Raw genomic sequence first — 26,240 nt, forward strand, 5'->3', positions numbered from 1 at the left:
TCCCACAGACTCTCCAAAATCTCGTATAAATCTTCCCAGCAGAGTGGAAGCTGTTAGAGCTGCAAAGGGGACCAACTCCATATTAATGCCTATGGATTTAGAATGGGATCATAAAAGCTCCTGTAGGTGTAACGTGTAGGTGTCCCAATACTTTTGTCCATATAGTGTAAATGATATTTCTAGTGATGCACCAAAATTAAAACTCTTGGCAGAAACCAAACCCAAAATTCACGACTGACTCAGACAAAAAACAAACCAGCTTATAATAAATAAACAGTTTACACAAAATAAACTTACTAAAATGATATTGATCACAGAAGAGAACAGCTGGTCATCCAGGACAACAAATTCCATTGTTCTTTAGTGACTTGTTACTGTTTATCTGTGGTTTGTAAATTTTTTCATCATTTAATAAACACACATAATAATAATAATAATAATAATAATAATAATAATAATAATAATATTCTTTATTTATAGAGCATTTTTCATGCAGGTGGCAGCTCAAAGTGCTTTACAGACAGGTGATAAAGCTCAACAGAAATGGAAGGAACTATGAGTACCAATTTAAAATCAGTGACACAGATCAGATTAAAGAGATGAAGACCAAAGAGCCGTAGAGTTTAATGAAGCTCTGAGTTAAAGAGCTGCGTTTTCAGGTGTTTATTAAAAGTGAGCTCTGAGCTCGACTGGCTAATAAAAGCTGAACTGAGCTCCACAGTTTAGAAGCAGAATAACTGAAAGAGTCTCTCCACGTTTTCTGTGTTTTACTGAAGGAGTTCAGAAGGTCAGAATCTGCAGATCTGAGCTCATAAACAGACATTCAGGAGCTTTAAGGTCATTTAGAGCTTTAAAAACCAGCAGCGGAGCTTTAAACTCTCTCTAACAGATCCAGGCGGTCAGTGCAGTGTGTAATGGGGTGATATGAGCTCTCTGTGTTGGTGCTGTGAGGATCCGTGCTGCTGTGTTCTGTACGGGTTCTAGAGGATGGACTGTTTTCTCCAGTCAGAAGATCATTACAGTGATCAACTCTGCTGAACAAATGCAGCAGCAAGTTTCTCTGCGTCGCTCTGAGAGAGAAAAGGCTGAACTTTAGTGATTTTCTCACATAATTAAAGCTGCTTTAGTGACTGTTTACATGCAGATCAAACAGAGCTCAGAGTCTAAGATCACACCCAGGTTTCTACTGCAGGTTTGGATTATGAAGCTAAAGAGCTGAGATTCTCATAAAGCAGCTTTCACTGAGTTTTAGTACCAACAATCAGCATTTCAGTTTTTATTATTTAGTTGAAGGAAATTTGGTGAGGAATATCTGACACACAGCTGGTCAGTCTGTCTACAGAGTTCTAGTTATCAGAAGAACAGGTAACGTATAACTGGGTGTCGTCAGCATAGGTATGAAAATTGATGACAACGTACAGGTGATATACAGTGTGTGTGTATATATATATATATATATATATATATATATATATATATATATATATATATATATATATATACAGTCCTGCTCATCATTATTGGCACCCATGAAGTTTAAGTACATATTGTGGAATATCCCCTGAAAAAAATTAATCAACTGAAACAGTTTTTTTGTATAGAGCACTCATACTTAAAACAAAAGAGCAAACTATAAACAACAATTTAAAACAAAAAACAATGTGAGGGAAAAACAGAAAAAACCTAAAGCTTGCTGTGACACTGGTATTGCACCCTTTACATTAAATTAGTATGGAAACACATTTTCACTCACCTGTGGTAAATCGCAAATGATAATCACCTGTGACAAATTCAGTGCCCATGTGACATGATTTAGCCAATGAATGATGACTTCAGGGTTTTAAAAAGCCATACGTTGGGCCATGTTCATTTGTTATAATGGTGAAGACAAAGGAGCTGTCTGAGGACATCAGAAGTGCTATTATTAGCAAACACAAGACTTCCAAAGGGTATAAGGCCATCTCCAAAGACCTTGGTATCCCAGTTTCAACAGTGCGCAATGTTATTAAGAAGTTTGCCAAGCATGGAACTGTCAAGAACCTCCCTGGACGTGGGGAAAGAGGAAAATTGACAAGAGAAGTCTTCGAAGGTTGGTGCGAATGGTGGAAAAAACACCAAGGCAAACATCCAAAGAACCGAAGGCCAACCTGGAACAGTCTGGGGTCAACAAGTACTATACGCCGCACACTAAACCATGCAGAGCTTTATGGGCGAAGGCCAAGGAAGAAACCATTGCTAAAGAAAAGACATAAAAAGGAACGACTGATCTTTGCCAAAGAGTACCTTGACAAACCACAATCATTCTGGGACAATGTTTTGTGGACAGATGAAACAAAAATAGAGCTTTTTGGCAATGCAAAGCAACAGCTTGTTTACAGACGGCGCAATGAAGCTTATAAGGAAAAGAACACCCTACCAACAGTTAAGCATGGTGGAGGATCCATAATGCTGTGGGGTTGCTTTGCTGCGTCTGGTACTGGAGGCCTTGACCGTATCACAGGAATCATGAAATCAGAGAATTATCAAGAGATTTTAGAGCGAAATGTCCTATCCAGTGTAAGAAAACTTGGTTTGAGCCGAAGATCATGGGTATTCCAGCAAGACAATGACCCAAAGCACACATCCAAAAGTACACGGGAATGGTTTAAAAGGAAAAAATGGACTGTTTTAAAATGGCCAGCAATGAGTCCTGACCTCAATCCCATTGAAAATCTTTGGGGGGAGTTGAAATCTGCCATTGGGAAAAAGAATCCTGCAAACATTCAAGAGCTTGAACAAACTGCAAAGGAAGAGTGGGAAAAAATACCAGCTGAGAAGTGCAAGAAGTTTATAGACGGCTACAAGAAATGTTTGGAGGCTGTCATCACAGCCAAAGGGTGTGCAACCAAATATTAACAAGGGGTGCCTTTATTGCTGCACATGCTGTTTATTCTGTTTCTTCTTTAAAATTGCAACATGCAAGTTGAAAAACAATGTTTTTTTTGTTGTATTACTTTGGACCTCCAATTAAAAAATCCTGAAGATATAACTTTGGTACATTTACATTTATTTCTGAAGATATTGTACAGGTTATGCAAAAAAGGAAGGGGTGCCAATAATGGTGAGCATGACTGTGTGTGTATATATATATATATATATATGTGTATATGTATTATTTGTAAAGTTCTTCTAGGTCTATTTAATCTTTGTTTTTTAGCAACACTTTCAGCCTTTTTCTTCTTCTACAAAAATGTTTTTGGTCAAAAATGTTGAATTTTTGCTGCATCCCTAATAATTACTTGACTGTATAATTAATTACACAGTCTCATAATGATTTATATTTGTCTTCTGTATGGACAAGGTGGACATTTGGTCTGGCAAGTGGAGGCAACCGACCTGGACACAGTTCAGCCTTCATACGGCACTGTAAACAAAAACCTGGTAAGCACAGCACACCTGCAGTTAGGGTTAATGTATCACTGTGATATGTAATGCTGTATATGTCGACAATAAAACCCAAAGACAAGCAAGAAGAAAAACTTTTTTTCTCTACACACAACAATAACTTCACATCAAATTCAAATCATAATAAAATATCTTCTCTTTACAAACACTAATGTGGTCTGGACTGAAAGTTTAGGATCTGCAGATCTCAGGTTTCCGCTCAGTTTCTCCACTTCAGTGAGCTACAAATATAACCCCTATTAATGACGGCCTGATTCTGATGCTGCTGCAGATTAACAAAGACTTCAGAGGCTTAATGAGCTGTGAGTGTCCAGCAGGGGGCGAGAGTGTTAGTGCTGTTTCACCACCAGCATCCTGAAGAACCTTCAACCATCCCACCCACACACACACACACACACACACTTGGACAGAACCAGTGACATTTTAACAGAACATCCTCAACATTCCAACAGAACACACACACACACACACACACACACAGTGGGTGGTCTGGACGATTCAGACACATTAGACAGTTCAGAAGACGTGTCTCTGTGTGTTTTCAGCAGAATAAACTGCTTCACTTTCTGTCTTTAACAGGGATCAAACCACGACTCCTCCTACAGAACCGGAGACATGCAGGAATGTGTGTGTGTGTATGTGTGTGTGTGTATGTGTGTGTGTGTGTGTGTGTGTGTGTGTGTGTGTGTGTGACCAACTTGTTTTATTCCAGAAAATCAAGCTGCAAAGAATCAATTTCATGCTGGAGTCGGACAGAGCAGGAATGATGATGAGAGAGAGAGAGAGAGAGAGAGAGAGAGAGAGAGAGACATACATGGAGTGAGTGTGTGACAGTGCGCTTGTTTTGATAGCCTTGGGAGGACCAAGTGTGCTCAGAATGAAAGATGCCTTCTGATTACTGAGGATAAGGTTAGGTTTAGGTTTGTTGCTGAGGTGAAGTTTAGATTAAAGTTTTGGTTACTGACATTAAGTTTTGGTTTAGGTTTGGTTACTGAGGTTAAGGTTAGGGTTAGGATTAGTTATTACTCTTGAGGTTCATCTCAGGCGGTGTGTGAAATACCCCCTGGTTTTCAGGGGGTCACATGTTGACCGGCTACTCCAGCGTTGGCTGCTCACTCACCATTACGAGTAACAATTCACTCTTTACAGTTTTCAGATTTACAGATCTGCTGCAGCTCATTATAAAGTGTTTCAGAGGAATCCGGGCAGAGTTACAGTTTCTAGACTATGAAGGATCAACTGGGTGAACCAGTCTGCTACAGCGCCACCCTGAGGCAGAGCAGTGCTGCAGCTCTAGTTAGTTAAGAACACCAAAGACAGAAGCTGATTGTGGGGGAAAGAGGCAAAAAAATAACAGTATAACATCATCATAAACATATTTTCATGGACCCCCCAGTATTTTAATTTTGAGACATTCAGTGGATCCAATAGGTCAGTTAGGGGGTTGAAGTTAAGTTTGGGTTTTGGTTACTTGGGTGAAGTTAAGGTTGGGTTTTGGTTACTGTGGTTAAGGTTGGGTTTTGGTTACTGTGGTTAAGGTTGGGTTTTGGTTACTGTGGTTAAGGTTGGGTTTTGGTTACTGTGGTTAAGGTTGGGTTTTGGTTACTTGGGTGAAGTTAAGGTTGGGTTTTGGTTACTGTGGTTAAGGTTGGGTTTTGGTTACTGTGGTTAAGGTTGGGTTTTGGTTACTTGGGTAAAGTTAAGGTTGGGTTTTGGTTACTTGGGTGAAGTTAAGGTTGGGTTTTGGTTACTTGGGTGAAGTTAAGGTTGGGTTTTGGTTACTTGGGTGAAGTTAAGGTTGGGTTTTGGTTACTGTGGTTAAGGTTGGGTTTTGGTTACTGTGGTTATGTTAAGTTGGATTTTGGTTACTGTGGTAAAGTTAAGGTTGGGTTTTGGTTACTTGGGTAAAGTTAAGGTTGGGTTTTGGTTACTTGGGTAAAGTTAAGGTTGGGTTTTGGTTACTTGGGTGAAGTTAAGGTTGGGTTTTGGTTGCTGTGGTTAAGGTTGGGTTTTGGTTACTGTGGTTTAGGTTGGGTTTTGGTAACTGTGGTTATGTTAAGGTTGGATTTTGGTTACTTGGGTAAAGTTAAGGTTGGGTTTTGGTTACTTGGGTGAAGTTAAGGTTGGGTTTTGGTTACTTGGGTGAAGTTAAGGTTGGGTTTTGGTTACTTGGGTAAAGTTAAGGTTGGGTTTTGGTTACTTGGGTGAAGTTAAGGTTGGGTTTTGGTTACTGTGGTTATGTTAAGGTTGGATTTTGGTTACTTGGGTAAAGTTAAGGTTGGGTTTTGGTTACTTGGGTAAAGTTAAGGTTGGGTTTTGGTTACTGTGTGAGTTAAGGTTGGGTTTTGGTTACTTGGGTACAGTTAAGGTTGGGTTTTGGTTACTATGGTTAAAGTTAAGGTTGGGTTTTGGTTGCTGTGGTTAAGGTTGGGTTTTGGTTACTTGGGTAAAGTTAAGGCTGGGTTTTGGTTACTTGGGTAAAGTTAAGGTTGGGTTTTGGTTACTTGGGTGAAGTTAAGGTTAGGTTTTGGTTACTTGGGTGAAGTTAAGGTTGGGTTTTGGTTACTTGGGTGAAGTTAAGGTTGGGTTTTGGTTACTTGGGTAAAGTTGGGTTTTGGTTACTGTGGTTATGTTAAGGTTGGATTTTGGTTACTTGGGTAAAGTTAAGGTTGGGTTTTGGTTACTTGGGTGAAGTTAAGGTTAGGTTTTGGTTACTTGGGTGAAGTTAAGGTTGGGTTTTGGTTACTTGGGTGAAGTTAAGGTTGGGTTTTGGTTACTTGGGTAAAGTAAAGGTTGGGTTTTGGTTACTGTGGTTTAGGTTGGGTTTTGTTTACTGTGGTTATGTTAAGGTTGGATTTTGGTTACTGTGGTTAAAGATAAGATTAGGTTTTTGTTACTGTGGGTAAAGTTAATGTTGGGTTTTGATGTAAGTGAAGTTTACTTTAGCGAAAGTCAAAGTCTCACAGATGTGAGACCATTTTGTGTTTGACAGTGAGAGAGAGAGTATGTAGAGTGTTGGGTGTGTGTGTGTGAGTGTGTGTGTGAGGTGTGGGTGTTTGGTAACTGTGGTTAAAGTTAAGGTTGGGTTGTGTTTACTATGGTTAAAGTTAAGGTTGGGTTTTGGTTACTGTGGTTGAGGTTAAGGTTGGGTTTTGGTTACTTGGGTTATGTTAAGGTTGGGTTTTGGTTACTTGGGTAAAGTTAAGGCTGGGTTTTGGTTACTTGGGTAAAGTTAAGGCTGGGTTTTGGTTACTTGGGTAAAGTTAAGGTTGGGTTTTGGTTACTGTGGTTAAGGTTGGGTTTTGGTTACTTGGGTAAAGTTAAGGTTGGGTTTTGGTTACTTGGGTGAAGTTAAGGTTGGGTTTTGGTTGCTGTGGTTAAAGTTAAGGTTGGGTTTTGGTTACTTGGGTAAAGTGTTAAGGTTGGGTTTTGGTTACTTGGGTGAAGTTAAGGTTGGGTTTTGGTTACTGTGGTTAAAGTTGGGTTTTGGTTACTGTGGTTATGTTAAGGTTGGATTTTGGTTACTTGGGTAAAGTTAAGGTTGGGTTTTGGTTACTTGGGTGAAATTAAGGTTAGGTTTGTATGGGTAAAGTTAGTTGGGTTTTTTACTTGGGTGAAGTTAAGGTTGGGTTTTGGTTACTTGGGTAAAGTTAAGGTTGGATTTTGGTTACTTGGGTGAAGTTAAGTTTGGGTTTTGGTTACTGTGGTTGAGGTTGGGTTTTGGTAACTGTGGTTAAAGTTAAGGTTGGGTTGTGGTTACTGTGGTTAAAGTTAAGGTTGGGTTTTAGTTACTGTGGTTGAGGTTAAGGTTGGGTTTTGGTTACTTGGGTTATGTTAAGGTTGGGTTTTGGTTACTTGGGTAAAGTTAAGGTTGGGTTTTGGTTACTTGGGTAAAGTTAAGGTTGGGTTTTGGTTACTGTGGTTAAGGTTGGGTTTTGGTTACTGTGGTTAAAGTTAAGGTTGGGTTTTGGTTACTTGGGTGAAGTTAAGTTTGGGTTTTGGTTACTGTGGTTAAGGTTGGGTTTTGGGTACTTGGGTAAAGTTAAGGTTGGGTTTCGGTTACTGTGGTTATGTTAAGGTTGGGTTTTGGTTACTTGGGTGAAGTTAAGGTTGGGTTTTGGTTACTGTGGTTAAGGTTGGGTTTTGGTACTTGGGTAAAGTTAAGGTTGGGTTTCGGTTACTGTGGTTATGTTAAGGTTGGATTTTGGTTACTTGGGTAAAGTTAAGGTTGGGTTTTGGTTACATGGGTTAAAGTTAAGGTTGGGTTTTGGTTACATGAGTTAAAGTTAAGGTTGGGTTTTGGTTACATGGGTTAAAGTTAAGGTTGGGTTTTGTTACTGTGGTAAAGTTAAGATTAGGTTTTGGTTACTTGGGTAAAGTTAATGTTGGGTTTTGATGTAAGTGAAGTTTTATTTAGCTAAAGTAACAGAAATCAAAGTCCTCACAAGTATAGTGAGACCAACATATGTGTTTGACAGAGAGAGAGAGAGAGTATGTGTGAGTGTGTGTGTGTGTGTGTGAGTGTGTGTGTGTGTGTGTGTGTGTGTGTCATTGTCACTTTCTCTACACTCCATCCATCAAATGATTTGGTCTTCTTCCACTTGCCTCAGTTTCTTTCTCATTTTTTCTTACTTTCTTTCCTTGATGTTTTTGTCTTCACTTCATTCTACATACCATTCTCTCTCTCTCACTCTCTCTCTTTCTCTTTCACTCTGTCAGCTTTTTCTCTCTCCACTCTAAATGCCTGTCTGATTTTTTGAAAGACCTTTTGTCTGTGCAGTCTTTCCATCCTTAATTAAGTTTGTCCAAAACTGTTTCCCATACTGCCACCGGCCCCGCCCCCCGCAGCGCCGTGGAAACGAGGCTCCGGAAGAATGTAAACATGCAGGCAGATGCTCTGTTCATTGATTATTTCTGCAGGTCCACTGAGCCACTGACAGAGCGTACTAACAAAAGCTACAGTACGTTAGAGTAGCAGCTAACAGCACAGCGACCACTTTCACTTTTAACAGCTTAAAACGGACATTAATCTAGATATGAAGTGTTTATCATACATGTGAAGAGTAGATCAGACACATTAAGAGTGTATCATACATATGAGGAGTAGATCTGACACATTAAGAGTGTGTCATACATGTGAAGAGTAGATCAGACACATTAAGAGTGTGTCATACATGTGAAGAGTAGATCAGACACATTAAGAGTGTATCATACATATGAAGAGTAGATCAGACACATTAAGAGTGTATCATACATATGAGGAGTAGATCTGACACATTAACAGTGCATCATGCATGTAAAGAGTAGATCAGACACATTAAGAATGTATCATACATATGAAGAGTAGATCAGACACATTAAGAGTGTATCATACATATGAGGAGTAGATCAGACACATTAAGAGTGTATCATACATTAGAAGAGTAGATCTGACACATTAAGAGTGTATCATATGTATGAAGAGTAGATCAGACACATTAAGAGTGTATCGTACATATGAGGAGTAGATCAGACACATTAAGAGTGTATCATGCGTATGAAGAGTAGATCAGACACATTAAGAGTGTATCATACATATGAGGAGTAGATCAGACACATTAAGAGTGTATCATACATATGAAGAGTAGATCAGACACATTAAGAGTGTATCATACGTATGAAGAGTAGATCAGACACATTAAGAGTGTATCATACATGTGAAGAGTAGATCAGACACATTAAGAGTGTATCATACATGTGAAGAGTAGATCAGACACATTAAGAGTGTATCATACATATGAGGAGTAGATCTGACACATTAAGAGTGTGTCATACATGTGAAGAGTAGATCAGACACATTAAGAGTGTATCATGCATATGAAGATCAGACACACTAAGTGTGTCATGCCTATGAATAGTGGCTCATACCTGAGGCTTGAATCATACATAGATGTGTGTAGTGTAGGTGAGGCTCTCTTAAGCCTTTTCAGACGGCGCTCCGTTTTAGGGTTAAATATCACCTAATTGGAAGTTTTATAGGGACTGTATAGTTCAGCACATGGTTAATTTTAGCAAATGAACTAGTTCATGTTTTAAACTGTGTGTGATGAGTGATTTCTTCATTTCTGATGTTACGTCTCCTTGGGGCGAGATACAACAAAGAGGAAGCAAGACTTTCCACTCAGAAGCCAGACCAGAACAAAGAGGAATTTCTGATTAATAACTAATAATAACAAAGATGTCAATCACAGATTTAACAGTTTATTTGATGCTCTGCACTTTCCTCCAGCTATTAATATTATTTTTTAACATGCAACTGAAGTAAAGAAAACAAAATTGAAACACAACTTCAGGCCCAAAATAACAAACAGATCTTTAAAGAAACATTAACAAGCTAAGCTACCAAAAAAAAAAAGAAAAGAAAATTACGGAAACACAACCTTCACTACGCTACCGATAAACAAAGCCCAACAGGTCAAAAAAAAGGCCACCCCTACATCAAAAAAAAAATACAAAGTTCCTCTCACTGACCCACGTGTACCTGTAGGCCAGCAAATCACAACTAACAAAAACTGGTGTGTCGACTGGCGAACAGCCAGGGGAGTGGAATTGTGATTAGCACCAAAGGCCTTTTATAGCCGGCGCCAACAGGAACAGCCAATCACATGCTGGGAAAAGGCCGTCAGTCATGCATCAACGCTAACCTGAAAACACAGACAGACAATCAGACACGGGACGTGACACTAGGTTTTCAGAAAGAAGACGCCGAAGCTTTGTTTGTGGACGCTCCTGTGGTTAAAGAATTCGGGAGTTGAAGTTTGTGTTGTTATAAAGCAAAATTTAACGCTAAGAGACGAATTCATTTTCACTTTCTTTCCTATTTAGGTAACATGGCTTTTTTCACTTATGGGGAACCATGTTGGGAACCATGTTGGGAACCACGTTGGGATCCCCAGGGTTCCACCTTCACCAGTCTCCTCCGGTGTCTCCTCCCATGCCCTGCTTACTCATTAGCATCCCCCGTGTGTAGTTTGCTTTTATCCTGCTTTCTCAGTGTTTATTCTCCTTTGTTTCAGTGTGTGTTTGTCTAGTCTTGTCATTCTCCTCATGTTAGTCGTGCTGTGCAGTGTTTCCACATTTCCTTCCTTGTGCCTGTAGTTTTTGTTTTGTCTTGTGTTTAAATGAAACTGCCCGTTTGTGACTGTTGCACAGCTAAAATCAGTACATCCTGAGCCCTGAATTTTGTCCGTACATTTGCAGTCGTTCCAGCGTTCTTTCGCTCTGTGCCATGGAGAAGCACACACACCCCCACCCACCCACGGTGAGGGCTGTGGGAGTTTACCGCCGCTGCTTTCATTACGAGCCAAACGAGCCTCATTTAGCTAAAGTACACAATAACTACCCCACCGCTTCAAAGAAGAAAAAACAACAAAGCCTGCATCTCCCTCGCTCCATCTTTCACAGAAAAACACACACAGTGCAGGAAAAAGCGTGTGTTAACTCAGAGCACCTGAGAGGTGTGTGAGCGTGAGCAGGCTGGGCGGAGGCGTCCGAACCGTCTGAACCAACTACAGACGCAGGATGTTCCAGAACAGATGTGGGTTTATGGTGTCATAAACAGCCAGGGTTGATCATTAGTTATGATACGAATGTCATATGACCTTTGAGGAGATGGTAAAGTCACAGAGAGGACCTCACACATCTTCCACAACAAAGCACATCAGACTCCCCGCCAGCTCGCTCACGTGAAACGCTTTAACAACGCCGCGATGGGCTCGTCCTGCAGTACAGTCTGTTCAGCTTGAGCAGCACAGGATTACTTTACTAAACAGTCTTTACTTTGCCACTCTGGTTTAGATGCATGTGGCTCCAAAGTTCAGATGTTCAGCTTACAGCTGGAACAGTGAAGATATTTTCATATCAGGATTGACAAGTGACATTCTTACCCACACAAATCATGTTCATACCCACACAAATCATGTTCATACCCCAGCAAATCATGTTCATACCCCAGCAAATCATGTTCATACCCCAGCAAATCATGTTCATATCCACACAAATCATGTTCATACCCACACAAATCATGTTCATACCCCAGCAAATCATGTTCATACCCACACAAATCATGTTCATACCCACACAAATCATGTTCATACCCACACAAATCATGTTCATACCCCAGCAAATCATGTTCATACCCCAGCAAATCATGTTCATATCCACACAAATCATGTTCATACCCACACAAATCATGTTCATACCCCAGCAAATCATGTTCATACCCACACAAATCATGTTCATACCCACACAAATCATGTTCATACCCACACAAATCATGTTCATACCCCAGCAAATCATGTTCATACCCACACAAATCATGTTCATACCCCAGCAAATCATGTTCATACCCACACAAATCATGTTCATACCCACACAAATCATTTTCATACCCCAGCAAATCATGTTCATACCCACACAAATCATGTTCATACCCACACAAATCATGTTCATACCCCAGCAAATCATTTTCATACCCCAGCAAATCATGTTCATACCCACACAAATCATGTTCATACCCACACAAATCATGTTCATACCCACACAAATCATTTTCATACCCACACAAATCATTTTCATACTCACACAAATCATGTTCATACCCACACAAATCATGTTCATACCCACACAAATCATGTTCATACCCCAGCAAATCATGTTCATACCCACACAAATCATGTTCATACCCCAGCAAATCATGTTCATACCCACACAAATCATGTTCATACCCACACAAATCATGTTCATACCCCGGCAAATCATGTTCATACCCACACAAATCATGTTCATACCCACACAAATCATGTTCAAATCATGTTACCCCAGCCAATCGTGTTCTTACCCCAGCAAATCAAATTCATATCCTAGCTAATCACATCTTACCACAGCTAATCACGTTCGTACCCCAGCCAGTCACAACCTTAACCTAGCAAATCATATACTTTCCCACTGCTGATCACCTTCTTACCCCAGCCAATCACATCCTTACAGCACCTAATCACATCCTTACTGCAGCCCATTACCTTCTTACCCCAGCCAATCACATCCTTACAGCACCTAATCACATCCTTACTGCAGCCCATTACCTTCTTACCCCAGCCAATCACATCCTACAGCACCTAATCACATTCTTACTGCAGCCCATTACCTTCTTACCCCAGCCAATCACATCCTACAGCACCTAATCACATTCTCACTGCAGCCCATTACCTTCTTACCCCAGCCAATCACATCCTTACAGCACCTAATCACATTCTCACTGAAGCCAATCACATTCTTACCCCAGCCAATCACAACTTTACTCCAGCCAATAACATGTTTACTCTAACTGATCACGTTGCTACCGCAACCAATCACATTTTTACCCCAGCTGATCACATTTTTACTTTAGCCCACCACATTCTTACCACAGCCAATCATATTCAGCACCTGCTGAAAGGATCGACCTGCTTTTTATTATTTATTTATTTACTTTTTTACTGTGGCTTTTGCTGTTTCTGTTCCACGTTCAGAGAGACTCAGTGACTGTTGAGGTTTTTAGTGAGTACTGAGTGACTGACCTGTGAAGAAAACAGGCAGTAATCTGTGTGAGTGTGAGTGTGTGTGTGTGTGTGTGTGTGTGTGTGTGTGAGTGTGTGTGTGTGTGTGTGTTGGGTTAATCCCATCCTGAAGACTTTGTTTAATTGAGTTGTGTTGAAATAAAGGATGAGGCTTTCACTTTAAACCATGTAACTAAAACCACACGAGGCAGCGAAGGAAAGAACGACCGAACGAAGGAGGGGGGTGTTATAATATAAATACAGCGCTGACCTTTGACCTCAGAACGTGGCCCTATTCCAAACCCTGAAAGTTGAAGCAAGAACCTGCAAACACAGGAAATTCCTTCAACCCCCTCGGCTCTCAGCCTGGCACACACTCACTGCTCCGGTACACCCGCTATGCTTCAGGCAGCATGCAGGCTGCTCACATCTGAGAGGCTTCGCTGCTCAGACGGCCAAACAGAGACTCTTCCACCATTACAGTTCAGCCAAACCCCCCCAGTTTTCCATTCGTACCCCACAAAGAGTCAATCGGCCACGACGTGTTTGGTGTCTGAAGTTTCCTTCTTTAGTTTTAGCGCTGGAGCTACGGGGCTAATGTAGCTAAAAGTGGTGTTAGCTTACATCCCACCAATGTGGTGCTAACTACACATTTAAACCACCATATAAACGTGTTAGTGGTGTTGGAGAATAGGAGGGCAGCTTTAGCTTCTTCCCTCAAACCGTCTGAAGTTGTTGAGTATCTAATATACTTGATTGTGTGGTTTCTGACACCGTATGACTCACTGTGGTCTATAAACATGGACTAAAGTACATTAGCATAGCTAAACACAGTAGCAGCCATCATAAAGTCTGCACCACAGCACTATGCTAATTGGTGGGGTATTAGCTTCCAATACAACTTGCCTCAAGGTTGCATCAGAAGTATAAAAGAACAAAAGGTTTGAGTCAATTTTGGACTAACTAACATCAACTAATGTATTCGTTAACAATAAAAACTCAGGAGACACTACGTTATTTATGATTGTCTAATATGAAGTCAACAAATAACAATAGCATTAGCTGAGCACAAATTCTGAGCACAAATGTCTGTCATACTTTGTTGTGTCTGAACGTTTTATTTGTTCTACATTTTTCTTCTTTTGTTTTTACAGCTTGAAACAAACAACCTGCAGCAAACCAAGAAGAAGCTTAAATATCAATATAGATTTGATTTTAATTGACCAGTTTGTCATTACAGAGCCTCACTTTGGCTCTGTGTTAATTTAGTGGAAGATAATATAAAATGTAGCAACAAATAAACGAAAATAAATTATGACAGTAACCCAATAAAGGTCTTATGAAATGGAAGAACAGCCAAGTCACTGAGTGCTGAAGTGTGTAGCGTGTAAAAATTGACTATCCTGTTTTGCATCCATCACTAGCACCAAACTGCCTCTGGAAGCAACATCAGCACAAGAGCTGAGCATCAGGAGCCTCACAAAATAGGTCTCCATGGCTGAGCAGCTGCCCACAAACCTAAGATCACTATGCGCAATGCCAAGTGTCGGCTGGAGGGGTGTAAAACGCCGCCACTGGACTCTGGAGCAGTGGAACCGTGTTCTCTGAGTGATGAATCAGCTTCTCTATCTGTCAGTCTGATGATGAATCTGGGTTTGGTGGATGTCAGGAGAACGTTACCTACCGGAATGCAGAGCCAACAGTACAGTTTGGTGGAGGAGGGATGATGGGCGGGGCTGTTTTTCAGGGTTTGGGCTCTCAGTTCCAGTGAAGGGTGATGTTGATGCTGCAGCACAAAGACATTTTACACAGTTATCTGCTTCCAGCTTTGTGTCAGCAGTTTGGGGAAGAGCCTTTCCTGTTCCAGCATGACTGAGACCCTGAGCACAAAGCAGCTCCATAAAGACATGGAGTGACCAGTTTGGACCAGTGACCCTCACAGAGCCCTGACCTCAACCCCACTGAACACCTTTGGGATGAACTAGAATGGAGACTATGAGCCAGACCCTCTTGTCCAACATCAGCGTCTGACCTCACAAATGCTCTTTAGACTGATTGGACACAGATTTCCACAGACTCTCCAACATATTGTAGAAGCTTCCCAGAAGAGTGGAGGCTGTTGTAGCTGCAAAAGGGAACCAACTCCATATTAATGCCTATGGTTTTGGAATGGGACGTCCAACAAGCTCATATAGGTGTGATGGTCAGGTGTCCACATACTTTGGCCATACAGTGTATGTGCTGAATAAAGTGGGATCTACACACACACACACACACACTCACACACACACACTCACATGCTGGTGGTGATAAACTGATCTTCATTGTAAGCAGCAGGCAGACAGAGGCGCCTCCTCACCCTGAGGGAGTGAGAGTGGTTTACTCTTCAGGGTGTTGTGGATATGATCCTCCTGTGTGTGTTAGTGATCTCCATCTGTATCAGCTCCTCTCTTCACTCTCAGTCACATTCATCACTGTAAACACAGCACCGTGAAGGAGGTGCAGGTTCTACACTCTCACTCAGACCACATCAGCATGTGAAAGAGGAAAAGGAGCTATTTTAGCAGCACTTTACACTCTGAAAAAGATGGTTCTTCAAGGGTTCTTTAGTAAAGGCAGTGGTTGTATATAGAACCATGAACACTCAAAGAACTGCTTAAAATGTTCTCTGCATGGTGAAATGGTTCTTCAGATTGATGGAGAATGTGTTATATATGGTTCTATACAGCACCAAAAAGGGGGTTTTCTATTGTTACAATGTCAAGCTTTTATACAATAGCAGAACCTTTTTGGTGCTACATAGAACCATAAACAACACATTCTCCATAAATCTCAAGAACCATTTCATGATGCAAAGAACAATTTAAGCATGGAATGGTTCTAAATAGAACCATTGTATGTACTAAAAAACCCTTGAAGTACCATCTTTTTAGTAATAAAGAGGTAATAATATGGTAATATTATAGTAACAAGTTGTGCTAAACTAAATATATTCTAGTTGATATTAAATCATATGTTAGTAATTGTAGCAGTTATAAGTCCGTAATAAAATGGAAAATTAATGTAAATAAACTTATTTCCTTATAAATTAAATGTTGATTTTCCAGTTGATACAAAATGTGAGTAATAATAAGCAATGTTATTCATTTTTCGCCCTCACTTTTCATGTATTTTATATTTTATATTATATTATGACATCCAGCTTTCAAAGCCTAATATCTGCTTAATCATCATATCACTACAGTTCTTTAAAATCATTACAGGATTTTATGATATTCTGGTTATCACCCCAAAACAGTGCCGTAGTTCTGCTGAAACGATCTGGTATTAGAACTATAAATACTAATTCACTTGTTCTACTTTGTTCCTTACTGGTTAAAGATCTCAGCTGCCAAGACGCTGTTGTTGATGTTGGCTGCACAGAAGAATCTTCAGTGCTGAGAGATGAAGTCAGACAGGCCACTGCTGTAAAAGAAAGCCAGAGGAATCAATAACATCTCCACAGAAATATTTCAGGATTCTGAAGCAGATTCGGGTAAAGTGCTGACCAGATTACGCCAACAAATCTGAAAACAGCTGACTGGCAGATTGGAAGAGGTCAGTTTATATCCCAACACCACACAGCGTGCCAACTCTCACACAGCTTCCCTCACATCACACGGCAGTAAAGTGGGCTTCAGATCCTTTAACACAGTCTAGAGCCTCACGCTGAGAGGAACAGGAGATATTGCTGATCCCGCGTCCCGGTGAGGTGATTCTGTTAAGGCTGGGGGATTTAAACGGCTCAGGCTGTTTAGAGCTGCTTTAAACCAGCTTATTTAGGGGTCAGTGCCTGAATGTGTTTCATCAGGGTTTGATTTTTTAGGCCTGTGCTGGATCCTAGACTGCTAGGCTGTTTATGGTGAGTGCCTGAGTGACCTCTGAGTGACTTGGGTGAGCTGCTGGATCAGACTGAGTGCTGGTACTCCAGCCACAAGGGTGAATATTAAACAGTGTTAAATTTAACTCCTTAGCCCTCCTATGAACTTTGGGGTCAGTTTGACCCCATTCCATGTAAACATTTCTAAATAAATGATTGACATCATTTTTTTGGTTCATATTTAACGGCTTTTACTAATTTGATGGTGACAAGTGGGTAAACATAAAATAACATGATATGTTCTCAATGTCAAATTGACTGTTTTAGCACAAATATCAACATTTTACACACATTTTAGTTGTTCTGGATTATATTGAGGTCACTAGAACATGCAATTTTATAATCTTCAAAAAAATCCCTCTGCTTCAGGGTCCTAACCTAGCACAGCCACACCTTTATATAAGTTAGATTTTTGTCTTTTTTGGCTAGGCCGAGTGGTCAGTGGTCCTGCAGTTGGCAATTTGCCGTTTCACTGCGATGTGTGCTATGCTTTGTATATTAATTCAAAGTCAAAGTGAGCTTTATTGTCATTTCTCCTGATCACAGATGTGCTGAGAGAAGAATGAGATGTAGTGTCTCCAGAACACAGAGCTACAGTTAACAGTTCAACAGGTTCTTTTTCTCTCCTCCTTTTTTGGTGCCCTTTAAGTGTGATTTGATGAGGCATGAGTGTGTGTTTGAAAAGACACTTAACACAAGTAGAGCTTTTAATTCTCCCCCGTGCTCCCCAGAGCCCTGCCGCTAAAGGATACTGGTCAGTGTGGGTCATTCTCCTGTTAAAAATTATATTGAATGTATTTTTATATTAATTACATCTCAAGCTTGAAGTTTAAAGTAGGACATACCATGTTTTAATAAACTGAATATTTTAAATAGTTTTTGAATAAAACCAAATTACACAAAGCATTTTAATTAACTTTCAATGAATCTTTTGTTTTTGAGAAGCACATCACAGGGTGGATCAGACACAGCAGTGTCCACTCACTGTCCACTCTATTAGACACTCCTACCTTGTCAGTCCACCTTGTAGATGTAAAGTCAGAGACGATAGCTCATCTGCTGCTGCACAGTTTGTGTTGGTCATCCTCTAGTCCTTCATCAGTGGTCACAGGACGCTGCCCACAGGACGCTGTTGGCTGGATATTTTTGGTTGGTGGACTATTCTCAGTCCAGCAGTGACACTGAGGTGTTTAAAAACTCCAGCAGCACTGCTGTGTCTGATCCACTCAGACCAGCACAACACACAATAACACACCACCACCACGTCAGTGTCACTGCAGTGCTGAGAATGATCCACCACCCAAATAGTACCTGCTCTGTGAGGGTCCATGGGGGTCCTGACCACTGAAGAACAGGGTAAAAGGGGGGCTAACAAAGTATCAGAGAAACAGATGGACTACAGTCTGTAACTGTAGAACTACAAAGTGCACCTATATAGTAAGTGGAGCTGATAAAATGGACAATGAGCGCAGAAACAAGGAGGTGGTCAGAATGAAGTGGATGGTCAGTGTACGTGTCTCTGACAACATGTTGGCACATCGTCCACTGAGGAGAATAAGACGAGTCCTCATCAGCGTCCAACATAACGCTGATTAGCTCATTAGCTCATCTTAAAGAGCCTCCGTTACTCATCCAACAGAAAATCCTGCTGACACAGCACACAGCCCTGTGTGATTTTCTGACCACTGTGTTTTTTCCTTTTGATGAATGATGGCCACTGCGATTGGAAACTCCTGTGAATGTTGATTCTGATATATATTAGCATGACGTGTTAGTCTGGCATCACACATTAACTAAGGTCTGCTAACTTCAGCTCTGTGAAACTAGCAGTGTTTCAGCAGACTTTGGCTTCTAAATACGGCCAAAATATTCAGAAATGTTTATAAACAAGAGGTGATGTCAGTGATGTAATAAAATCAATAATCACATTTATTCAGTTCGTGACTGCAGGGGTTGGACTGACACACCCAGCTGAAAAACATGGAATGCTGGTTAATGCTAGTGTAGGGCCGGTCTGGTGCTGATTTAGCTGGTCAGCCAAAATGATCATGCTAGTTGCCAGCGTACTAGTGTCCAAAACACAACATGTTGTCGCTGTCCGAAGAAAAACTACTCTACAAAACATTACAGACAACATAATGAAAACAAGTGTCACTTTTTTAAAGAGGTAAAACATTTTTTTGTGAAAACTGGAAATTCAGCCATTTAAAGCGAAGTACCTGTTTTGTTGAAATCTTTCACGTCTTTAGCTCCGCCTCTAAAGCATCTTCTGAGTTTTGATGAAGTAGCTGTGCACCAGTGGGCGGGGCAGAATAACACCCCTCAATAACATCATCACTGCTAATGGAGTACTTCATTAACTAACACGTCTCGTGTGTCAGAGCTGTAAACTGTGTCTGAGGTTTTGTGTGAAAGTGCGCTGTGGCGATGATTAACGGGGACTCAGACTCTAGGAGTTTATTTGATGCGCAGAGATGATGTTCATAATTTGTTCTAAATATCTTCAAATTTCCATCCATTTTAGGAAAACGTGTAATAATGTGCCACAAGCTATTTGCCTAATTGTTCATTTAGCAAGAATTTTTCTTAAGAATTCAGTTTTTTCCGACGTGGTAAAGTAACATTTCAAAAATAAGCCTTAACAAACATGAACAATTGCATTGTTTTATATAATTTTATTCCAAAATAACAGACCCATATCGTCAATGTTAAAAAGAAAAGCATCTCCATTTTTTATTTATTTTTTATTTTTACTTTTCTATGTCATTTGAGCAACAGTACTTTACACTGTGTTAAAAGTTCCTGGTGATTGGACCAATAAAAATGCTCCAAAATGGCTTGGATTAAAACCTCTTTACAGTAATTTGCATTGGAAGTAAAGAATGTTTCTGCCTTTCTCTGTGAATCGACCATATTGGAGATACTTCTTGTCTTTGGTCAGTGATGATATGCTGGTTCTGCTGGTGAGCGGTCATGCTGGTCTCTGCTGGTGAGTCTAGCAGGACAGATTTACAGCATGCCTAGTTTTCTCAGGTCTAAACCCCTGGGACAGTGGAATATGAGGATTAGTGGGAGTGCCCATCCCCTGTGTGGACCTCAGTGTCCTCAGAGCTGGTGATGGCTGGGCTGAGCTGTGTGTTGGGAGGTGCTAGGAGCTGTAGGTGATGAAGGTTCGGTTTAGTGGTTAAAGAGTCTGCAGTTCACTCACACAGTCTGTGTGTTTTATGGAGTCTCTGCCAGTGTAAGCAGGATAATGTCAATAACCCTGGACACCTGAGAAAACACATCCATCAAAGGGGAATTTTTCAAAATGTCTGTATAATTTAATCAATAATATGTAAACAGAGTCATTCAGAGTGGTTTGGTATGAAACGCTCTGTTCCAGAGAAACTGACCGAGTCAGAACTGTTCACAGTGGTGGTGATAGGAACCAGACGTCCACCTCTAAAAGCTCCCTCCACACCAGAGATATTGTTTTTTTTGTCTCAGGGGACAAAAAACAGTTTCACACCGCTTATAATATTACAGAACAGCTGCTGGCAGTTTGAGCCAAACATTTTAAACTCAAATGCTATGTGTTCATATCAAAACTGTGGTTTTACAGTAAAAACTCTATAATTACTCAATTCTAAAGCCTAACATAGTGTTATTAGACTAACCTGTCAGTCTCTCTCCCTCCCCCCTCCTCTCTCTCTCTCTCTCTCTCTCTCTCTCTCCTCTCCCTCCTCTCTCTCCCTCCCTCTCCCTCGCTCTCTGTATTTCTCTCTCCCCCTCCGCTCTCTCTCTCTCTCTCTCTCTCTCCCCTCCTCTCTCTCTCCCTCTCCTCTCCCTCGCTCTCTGTATTTCTCTCTCCCCCTCCGCTCTCTCTCTCCTCTCTCTGTCTCCCCCTCTCTCTCTCCTCTCTCTCTGTCTCCCCCTCTCTCTCTCCTCTCTCTCTCTCTGTCTGCATCTCTCTCTCCCCCCCTCTCTCTCTCTCTCTCTCTCTCTCTCCTCCTGGTCTGAAGTGTGTGTAGAAGGTAAATTCCTCCACAGCACACACTCCTCCATCTACAGGATACACAAACACTCTCTCTGATCCTGTGCTGCTGAACTCAGTCGGAGCGAGAGGAGTGTGTGTGTGTGTGTGTCCATCAGTAAGATGTAATTGAGTGGTCAGTGAGGATTTGTTCTAGCTCTGCACACCTGCAGCCGCTATCCCAAAATTCCACTGGTTAGGGCTCCAGGTGGGCACCTCAAATGTGTGTGTATGTGTGAGTGTGTGTGTATATGTGTGAGTGTGTGAGTGTGTGTGTGTGTATGTGTGAGTGTGTGAGTGTGTGTGTGTGAGTGTGAGTGTGTGTGTATATGTGTGAGTGTGTGAGTGTGTGTGTGTGTGTATGTGTGAGTGTGTATATGTGTGAGTGTGAGTGTGTGAGTGTGTGTGTATGTGTGAGTGTGTGAGCTGTAGCTCTTGTGCAATGAAAATATATTTCAATATATTGTAAAATATCAGGCAATATCTATATTTCAGAGTGGTTCTGAGCGGTTCAGAGCGGTTCAGAGTGGTTCTGAGAGGTTCAGAGAGGTTCAGAGTTGTTTGGTGCGAAACGTTCCGTTCTGGAGAAACTTACCGAGTCAGAACTGTTCACAGTGGTGGTGATAGGAACCAGACGTCCACCTCTAAAAGCTCCTCACAGAAAGTTCCTACATGAAATGGTTATGAATTCACTGCCTGATGTTTTTAGACTAAAAGAAATGTTTTTGGGCCCACTCCGATTTCTTATTTACCCCTTGTTTTCGAGTGTCAACCCTTGGAACTGAGTTACAGGGTAGTGGTTGAAATCTTCCCTCTGAAATGGGACCCTCAAATAAAAAGAGCATCACTTCATTAACAGCTACCAGCGCTGCTCTGTAGGCGACCCTGCCAGTCTGCAGTGACAGCAGAGGAGGGTAAAGTTCAGCTCCTCACTGCTGGGCTTTAGTTACATTTAGGGCATCATATGACTTCAAAGAGGGGGGCAATTATTTATTATCACCCACCACTAATTCTTCAGTGATATGAAGCTGAAGTCAGATATTCACCAGATTCTTGCTCGAATTTTCCTGTTCCACCTTAAATGGTGCTAGCTAGCTACTGAGACATCAGCACTACTAGCAATTTTTTCTGCTTCGTATGAAGAAAAGGACCATAATACACTGAAACGACATTAAACTAAGACAATACAGTGATTATTGTAGTTTTTTAAAAGAGAAAATTCTCACATTTGTGTGTTTCTTTGGTCTCTTGTTCTCCATCTCGCCGGTTTTCCTTTTTTTCTCATAACTCTCTGTTTGGAGTCTCTGAAAAAGCTCCGTTTGGAGGGTCATGTAGCCCCAACACTTCACCCCACCCCTCTATCTCTACAAGAATCAGGACACCCTGCCCCTAGAACGAGCAAAACACATGGGTAGGACTAAGTGGTGGGGCGAGGGGTTAAATGGGACTGGGCCTTTGAATCCTTTCATTGAGGAGGGGTACTTGGAGGGTGTTGTGAGGCAACATAGTCCCAATATTAGATGCTATACTCTGGTTCTTTAACCATCGTTTTAATTCCCTTAATAAATCTCTGCATTGCAATGACCAACAACACTTGATTAGCACATCTCCACGGTGTTATCAATCCTCCTGGTGTTAATATGTCACTATTGCTGTTCTTAGATGTGTAGTCACTCTTCTTGTCAGGGTGCTGAGCGTGCTCTGCTGGAAAGTGTAGGTGGAGCAGTAATAGTGCAGACCATTACTTGGACAAACACACGTCACAGAATCACTGGAAGGCAAGGCAAGTTTATTTGTACAGCACCTTTCATACACTGTGGAAGTTCAAAGAGCTTTACACAAACAGAAAATAACAGCATTAGATAATAACACAGCTAATGCCATTCCTGAGATCCTGTGCCTCAGAAGGGCTTTTGCAGGGATTGTTATAGAGATGTAAGAAGTGCCTAACCCCTAAGTTTACACCTGTGAAAATAAAACCTCCTGCTGAAATTATCAAGACCTTCCCTGAAATAGACGTCGTCTGGATGGCAGCATATGTTGCCAAAACATGTATATATCGTTGAGCATTAATGGTGCCTTCACAGATGTGCACGTCACCCATGCCATGTGCACTAATGCCCCCTATACCATCATGAATACTGGCTTTTGAACTGTGCACTGATAACAAGCTGAGTGGTCTTTAGCCCGGAGGACACAGTGTCCATGATTTCCAAAAAGAATTTCAAATGTTGATTCGTCAGACCACAGGACACTTTTCCACTTCACCCTCAGTCCATTTTAAATGAGCTCGGGCCCAGAGAAGGTGGCAGCGTTTCTGGATCCTGTTTATATTTGGTTTCTTCTTTGTGTTTTAGAGGTTTAACTTGCATTTGTGGATGCAGTGATGAACTGTTTTCACAGACAGTGGTTTTCAGAAGTGTTTCTGAGCCCATGCAGTGATTTCCACTACAGAATCATGTCTGTTTTTAATGCAGTGCTGCCTGAGGGCCCAAAGATCACGGCCAGCTAATACTGGTTTTTGGCCTTGACCCTTACATACAGAGATTTCTCCAGATTCTCTGAATCTTTTAATGATATTTTGTACCGTAGATGATGAAAAGCAGAAGTTCTTTGCTATTTTATGTTGAGAAATGTTTTTCTTGAATTGTTGCACTATTTGATGTTGCAGTCTTTCACAGAGTGGTGAACCCCTCCTCATCTTTACTTCTGAAAGACTCCACCTCTCTGAGATGATCTTTATACCCATATATATATATATATATATATATATATATAATGTAACACGTTTTCATTAAAATATTGACTATTACACCTTTGAAAAACACACACACGCTCCTTATTATTCAACATCTGGTTCTACCATATTAAATGATGGAAAGTTACCAAACTTCACACACCTACTGCCTGAAGAGAAACACACACACGGAATTAAAGAGAGAGAGAGAGAGAGAGAGAGAGAGAGAGAGAGAGAGAGAGAGAGACACCTGAAACATACTGAAACCCCTCCCCCCCCCCACACACACACACACACCTGACCTTGTAAAATTATCAAGCACAGATTGGTCTCCAAATACCTCTGACTGACAGATGTGTGTGTGAGACAGAGAGAAGAAAGAAAGAAAGAAAGAAAGAAAGAAAGAAAGAAAGAAAGAAAAAGACCAGCAGTGAGGAGCAGTGAGGAGCAGTGAGGAGCAGTGAGGAGCCCCCAGGCTCTTTTAGCTGTTCAGAAAAGGTTTAACAGAAAACATTTATTGACAGTTTTACCTGCTAACAACAGCTCCACTCAGTTACCACAGCAGCGCTCTGTCTGGACCAGACCATGAACCGTGTCTTCCACACCTGGACACAGAGCACACTGAGTGACCACCGTCTCCTGAGGTCTTTAGTTCTCTTCTCACTCTGTCTGTCTTTAACAGAACCGTGTTTCTGTAGATTAAACTGCAGACGCTCAAACACACTGAGCTGAACTGTTTATGGATCCACATCACAAACACCATATCACACAGTAATCAACACCCAAAATATTAAATATTAGTGTTTACAGAGACAAACTGCTGACTGAACCAGGCCAATCACAGCTGATTACCATGTTTTCTCTCTGTTTAAAAATCACAAAGTTTTTTGATGAATAGACTCATTTAGAGATAAGAAAGAGCTTTTAATTGATTTGCTTAATCAGAGTAACAATAAAGAATGACTGATCATGACTGAAGCCTATTCAGACGTGGTTAAATCAGCATGAGGTTCTGGGGTCGTTTCCTCTTTTACAGGAGCTTCTTTTTGATTTATTACTATCCAGATCAGCCGTGTATCATCATGAATTATCTCCTGTTCTTCTCCAAACTCATCATTGTGCTCCCATCCAGATTCACATCTCTGTGTTTTTCTGGGCAGATGCTGCCTCGTGTTGGTAAAAAACACTGGTAAAAATGATGTTTGACCGCTGCTGTCACCTGATTTGGTCTCCTAAACACTTTCCCAATCACAAAAGGAGAAATGGTTGCTTTTTAAGACTCACTCAACAATGTGATTTAATAAAGATGAAAGTCATATTATTAACAGAAAAAGCAGACTGAAAAGCAGAAATAGACACTTTTTAAAACACTTCTGTTAAAACATCTGTATCTTCTTACTTCACACACAGGGAAACAGGGAAAATGACAAAGTTGTATAGTTATTTTTACAGTGCTGGAGCAGGTGGACAGTGCCTGGAGGTCAGCGGGTCAGAAGAAAGTGAACGTGGGGGTTGAGTAGAGGAACATGTCTGTTTCTAGAAGGAGGTCTGAGCTCAGCTCAGCATCACACTGAGAAGAGAGGATGAGAAAGCAGAGTAGGAGAGATGTGTGTGTGTGTGTGTGTGTGTGTGTGTGTGTATATGTGTGTGTGTGTGTATGTGTGTGTGTGTATATGTGTGTATATGTGTGTGTGTGTGTGTGTGTGTGTGTGTGGAGGGCAGAGGTGTTGTGTGGAATTTGTATTAAATTCAGACACCAAATTGCTTCCAGCCCACCACAACCCCCACCACTCTCTCTCTCTCTCTCTCTCTCTCTCTTTCTAGTGATGTTACGCTCACTAATGATCCGGTTCTGCTGAACGGCTCTTCGGGAGCCGAGTCGTACCTGAGACCTGATCTTTTTACCGTTGTGCCCAAACTTCGCTGCCTGCCCTGAATCCACTGCACACCCTACTGAACAGTGAGAACCAGCCGGTCACAGAGACGGACGGTGTTATATTTGGCTATTGGCTATATTTGGGTATTTGGCTCCTTAAAGGCAGAATGAGCAGGATTCACTGCTGAAACTGATTCACTGAGTTGGCACCTCTGGCTTAATAAGTGAGAGCAAGCAGTGGAGGTCAAGCAAGCTACAGAGTGAATGAAGAGAGAGAGCAATGAACGAATCAGAGAAATAAGACTGGCTGTAGTTTGGGCCTTTTGCACAAAGTATTATTATTTTGGTAAGTTGTTTTGTTTATTTTTAAAAATGTTCTTGTGTGAAATGCTCTTTAATTTTTATCTGTCTGATCTGCACTAAATCCCGTTCACGATACTTGTTTTTTGTTGTCAGTAAAAAGTTTTTTTACTATTAAGTGCTGCATGAATTGCATTCAAGGCTAGGAAACTTTTCATGAAACACATTTCATTCAGAGGGTAAATTCAAAGTGGTAAATTCACTGAGGAAGCAGAGGGACATGGCGTCACCTTCTATAATGCAGATTATTGACATCAGATCTGGCAATGTGAGTAATCCAGTGCTGCTTAACCTGCTCCACACATGAGAAACAA

General features: G+C 41.1%; 1 protein-coding gene across 1 annotated transcript; it reads right to left on the reverse strand.

The window, feature by feature from the left end:
* Nucleotides 1-11,075: 11,075 nt before the first annotated feature.
* On the reverse strand, nt 11,076-12,758 carry LOC118813276. The gene is made up of 2 exons (XM_036578516.1): nt 12,504-12,758; nt 11,076-12,440 (listed from the first exon to the last, which is right to left on the reverse strand). The coding sequence occupies exon 2, from the start codon at nt 12,283-12,285 to the stop codon at nt 11,344-11,346; it is 942 nt and encodes a 313-aa protein (XP_036434409.1). The 5' UTR covers nt 12,286-12,440; nt 12,504-12,758; the 3' UTR covers nt 11,076-11,343.
* Nucleotides 12,759-26,240: the final 13,482 nt, after the last annotated feature.

Source organism: Colossoma macropomum, unplaced genomic scaffold, assembly GCF_904425465.1.
Source record: "Colossoma macropomum unplaced genomic scaffold, Colossoma_macropomum, whole genome shotgun sequence".
Taxonomy (NCBI): domain Eukaryota; kingdom Metazoa; phylum Chordata; class Actinopteri; order Characiformes; family Serrasalmidae; genus Colossoma; species Colossoma macropomum.

Coding starts and splice junctions, on each gene's coding strand:
- LOC118813276 (XM_036578516.1), bottom strand. CDS start 12,285: ATGATTTGTGTGGGTATGAACATGATTTGTGTGGGTATGAACATGATT.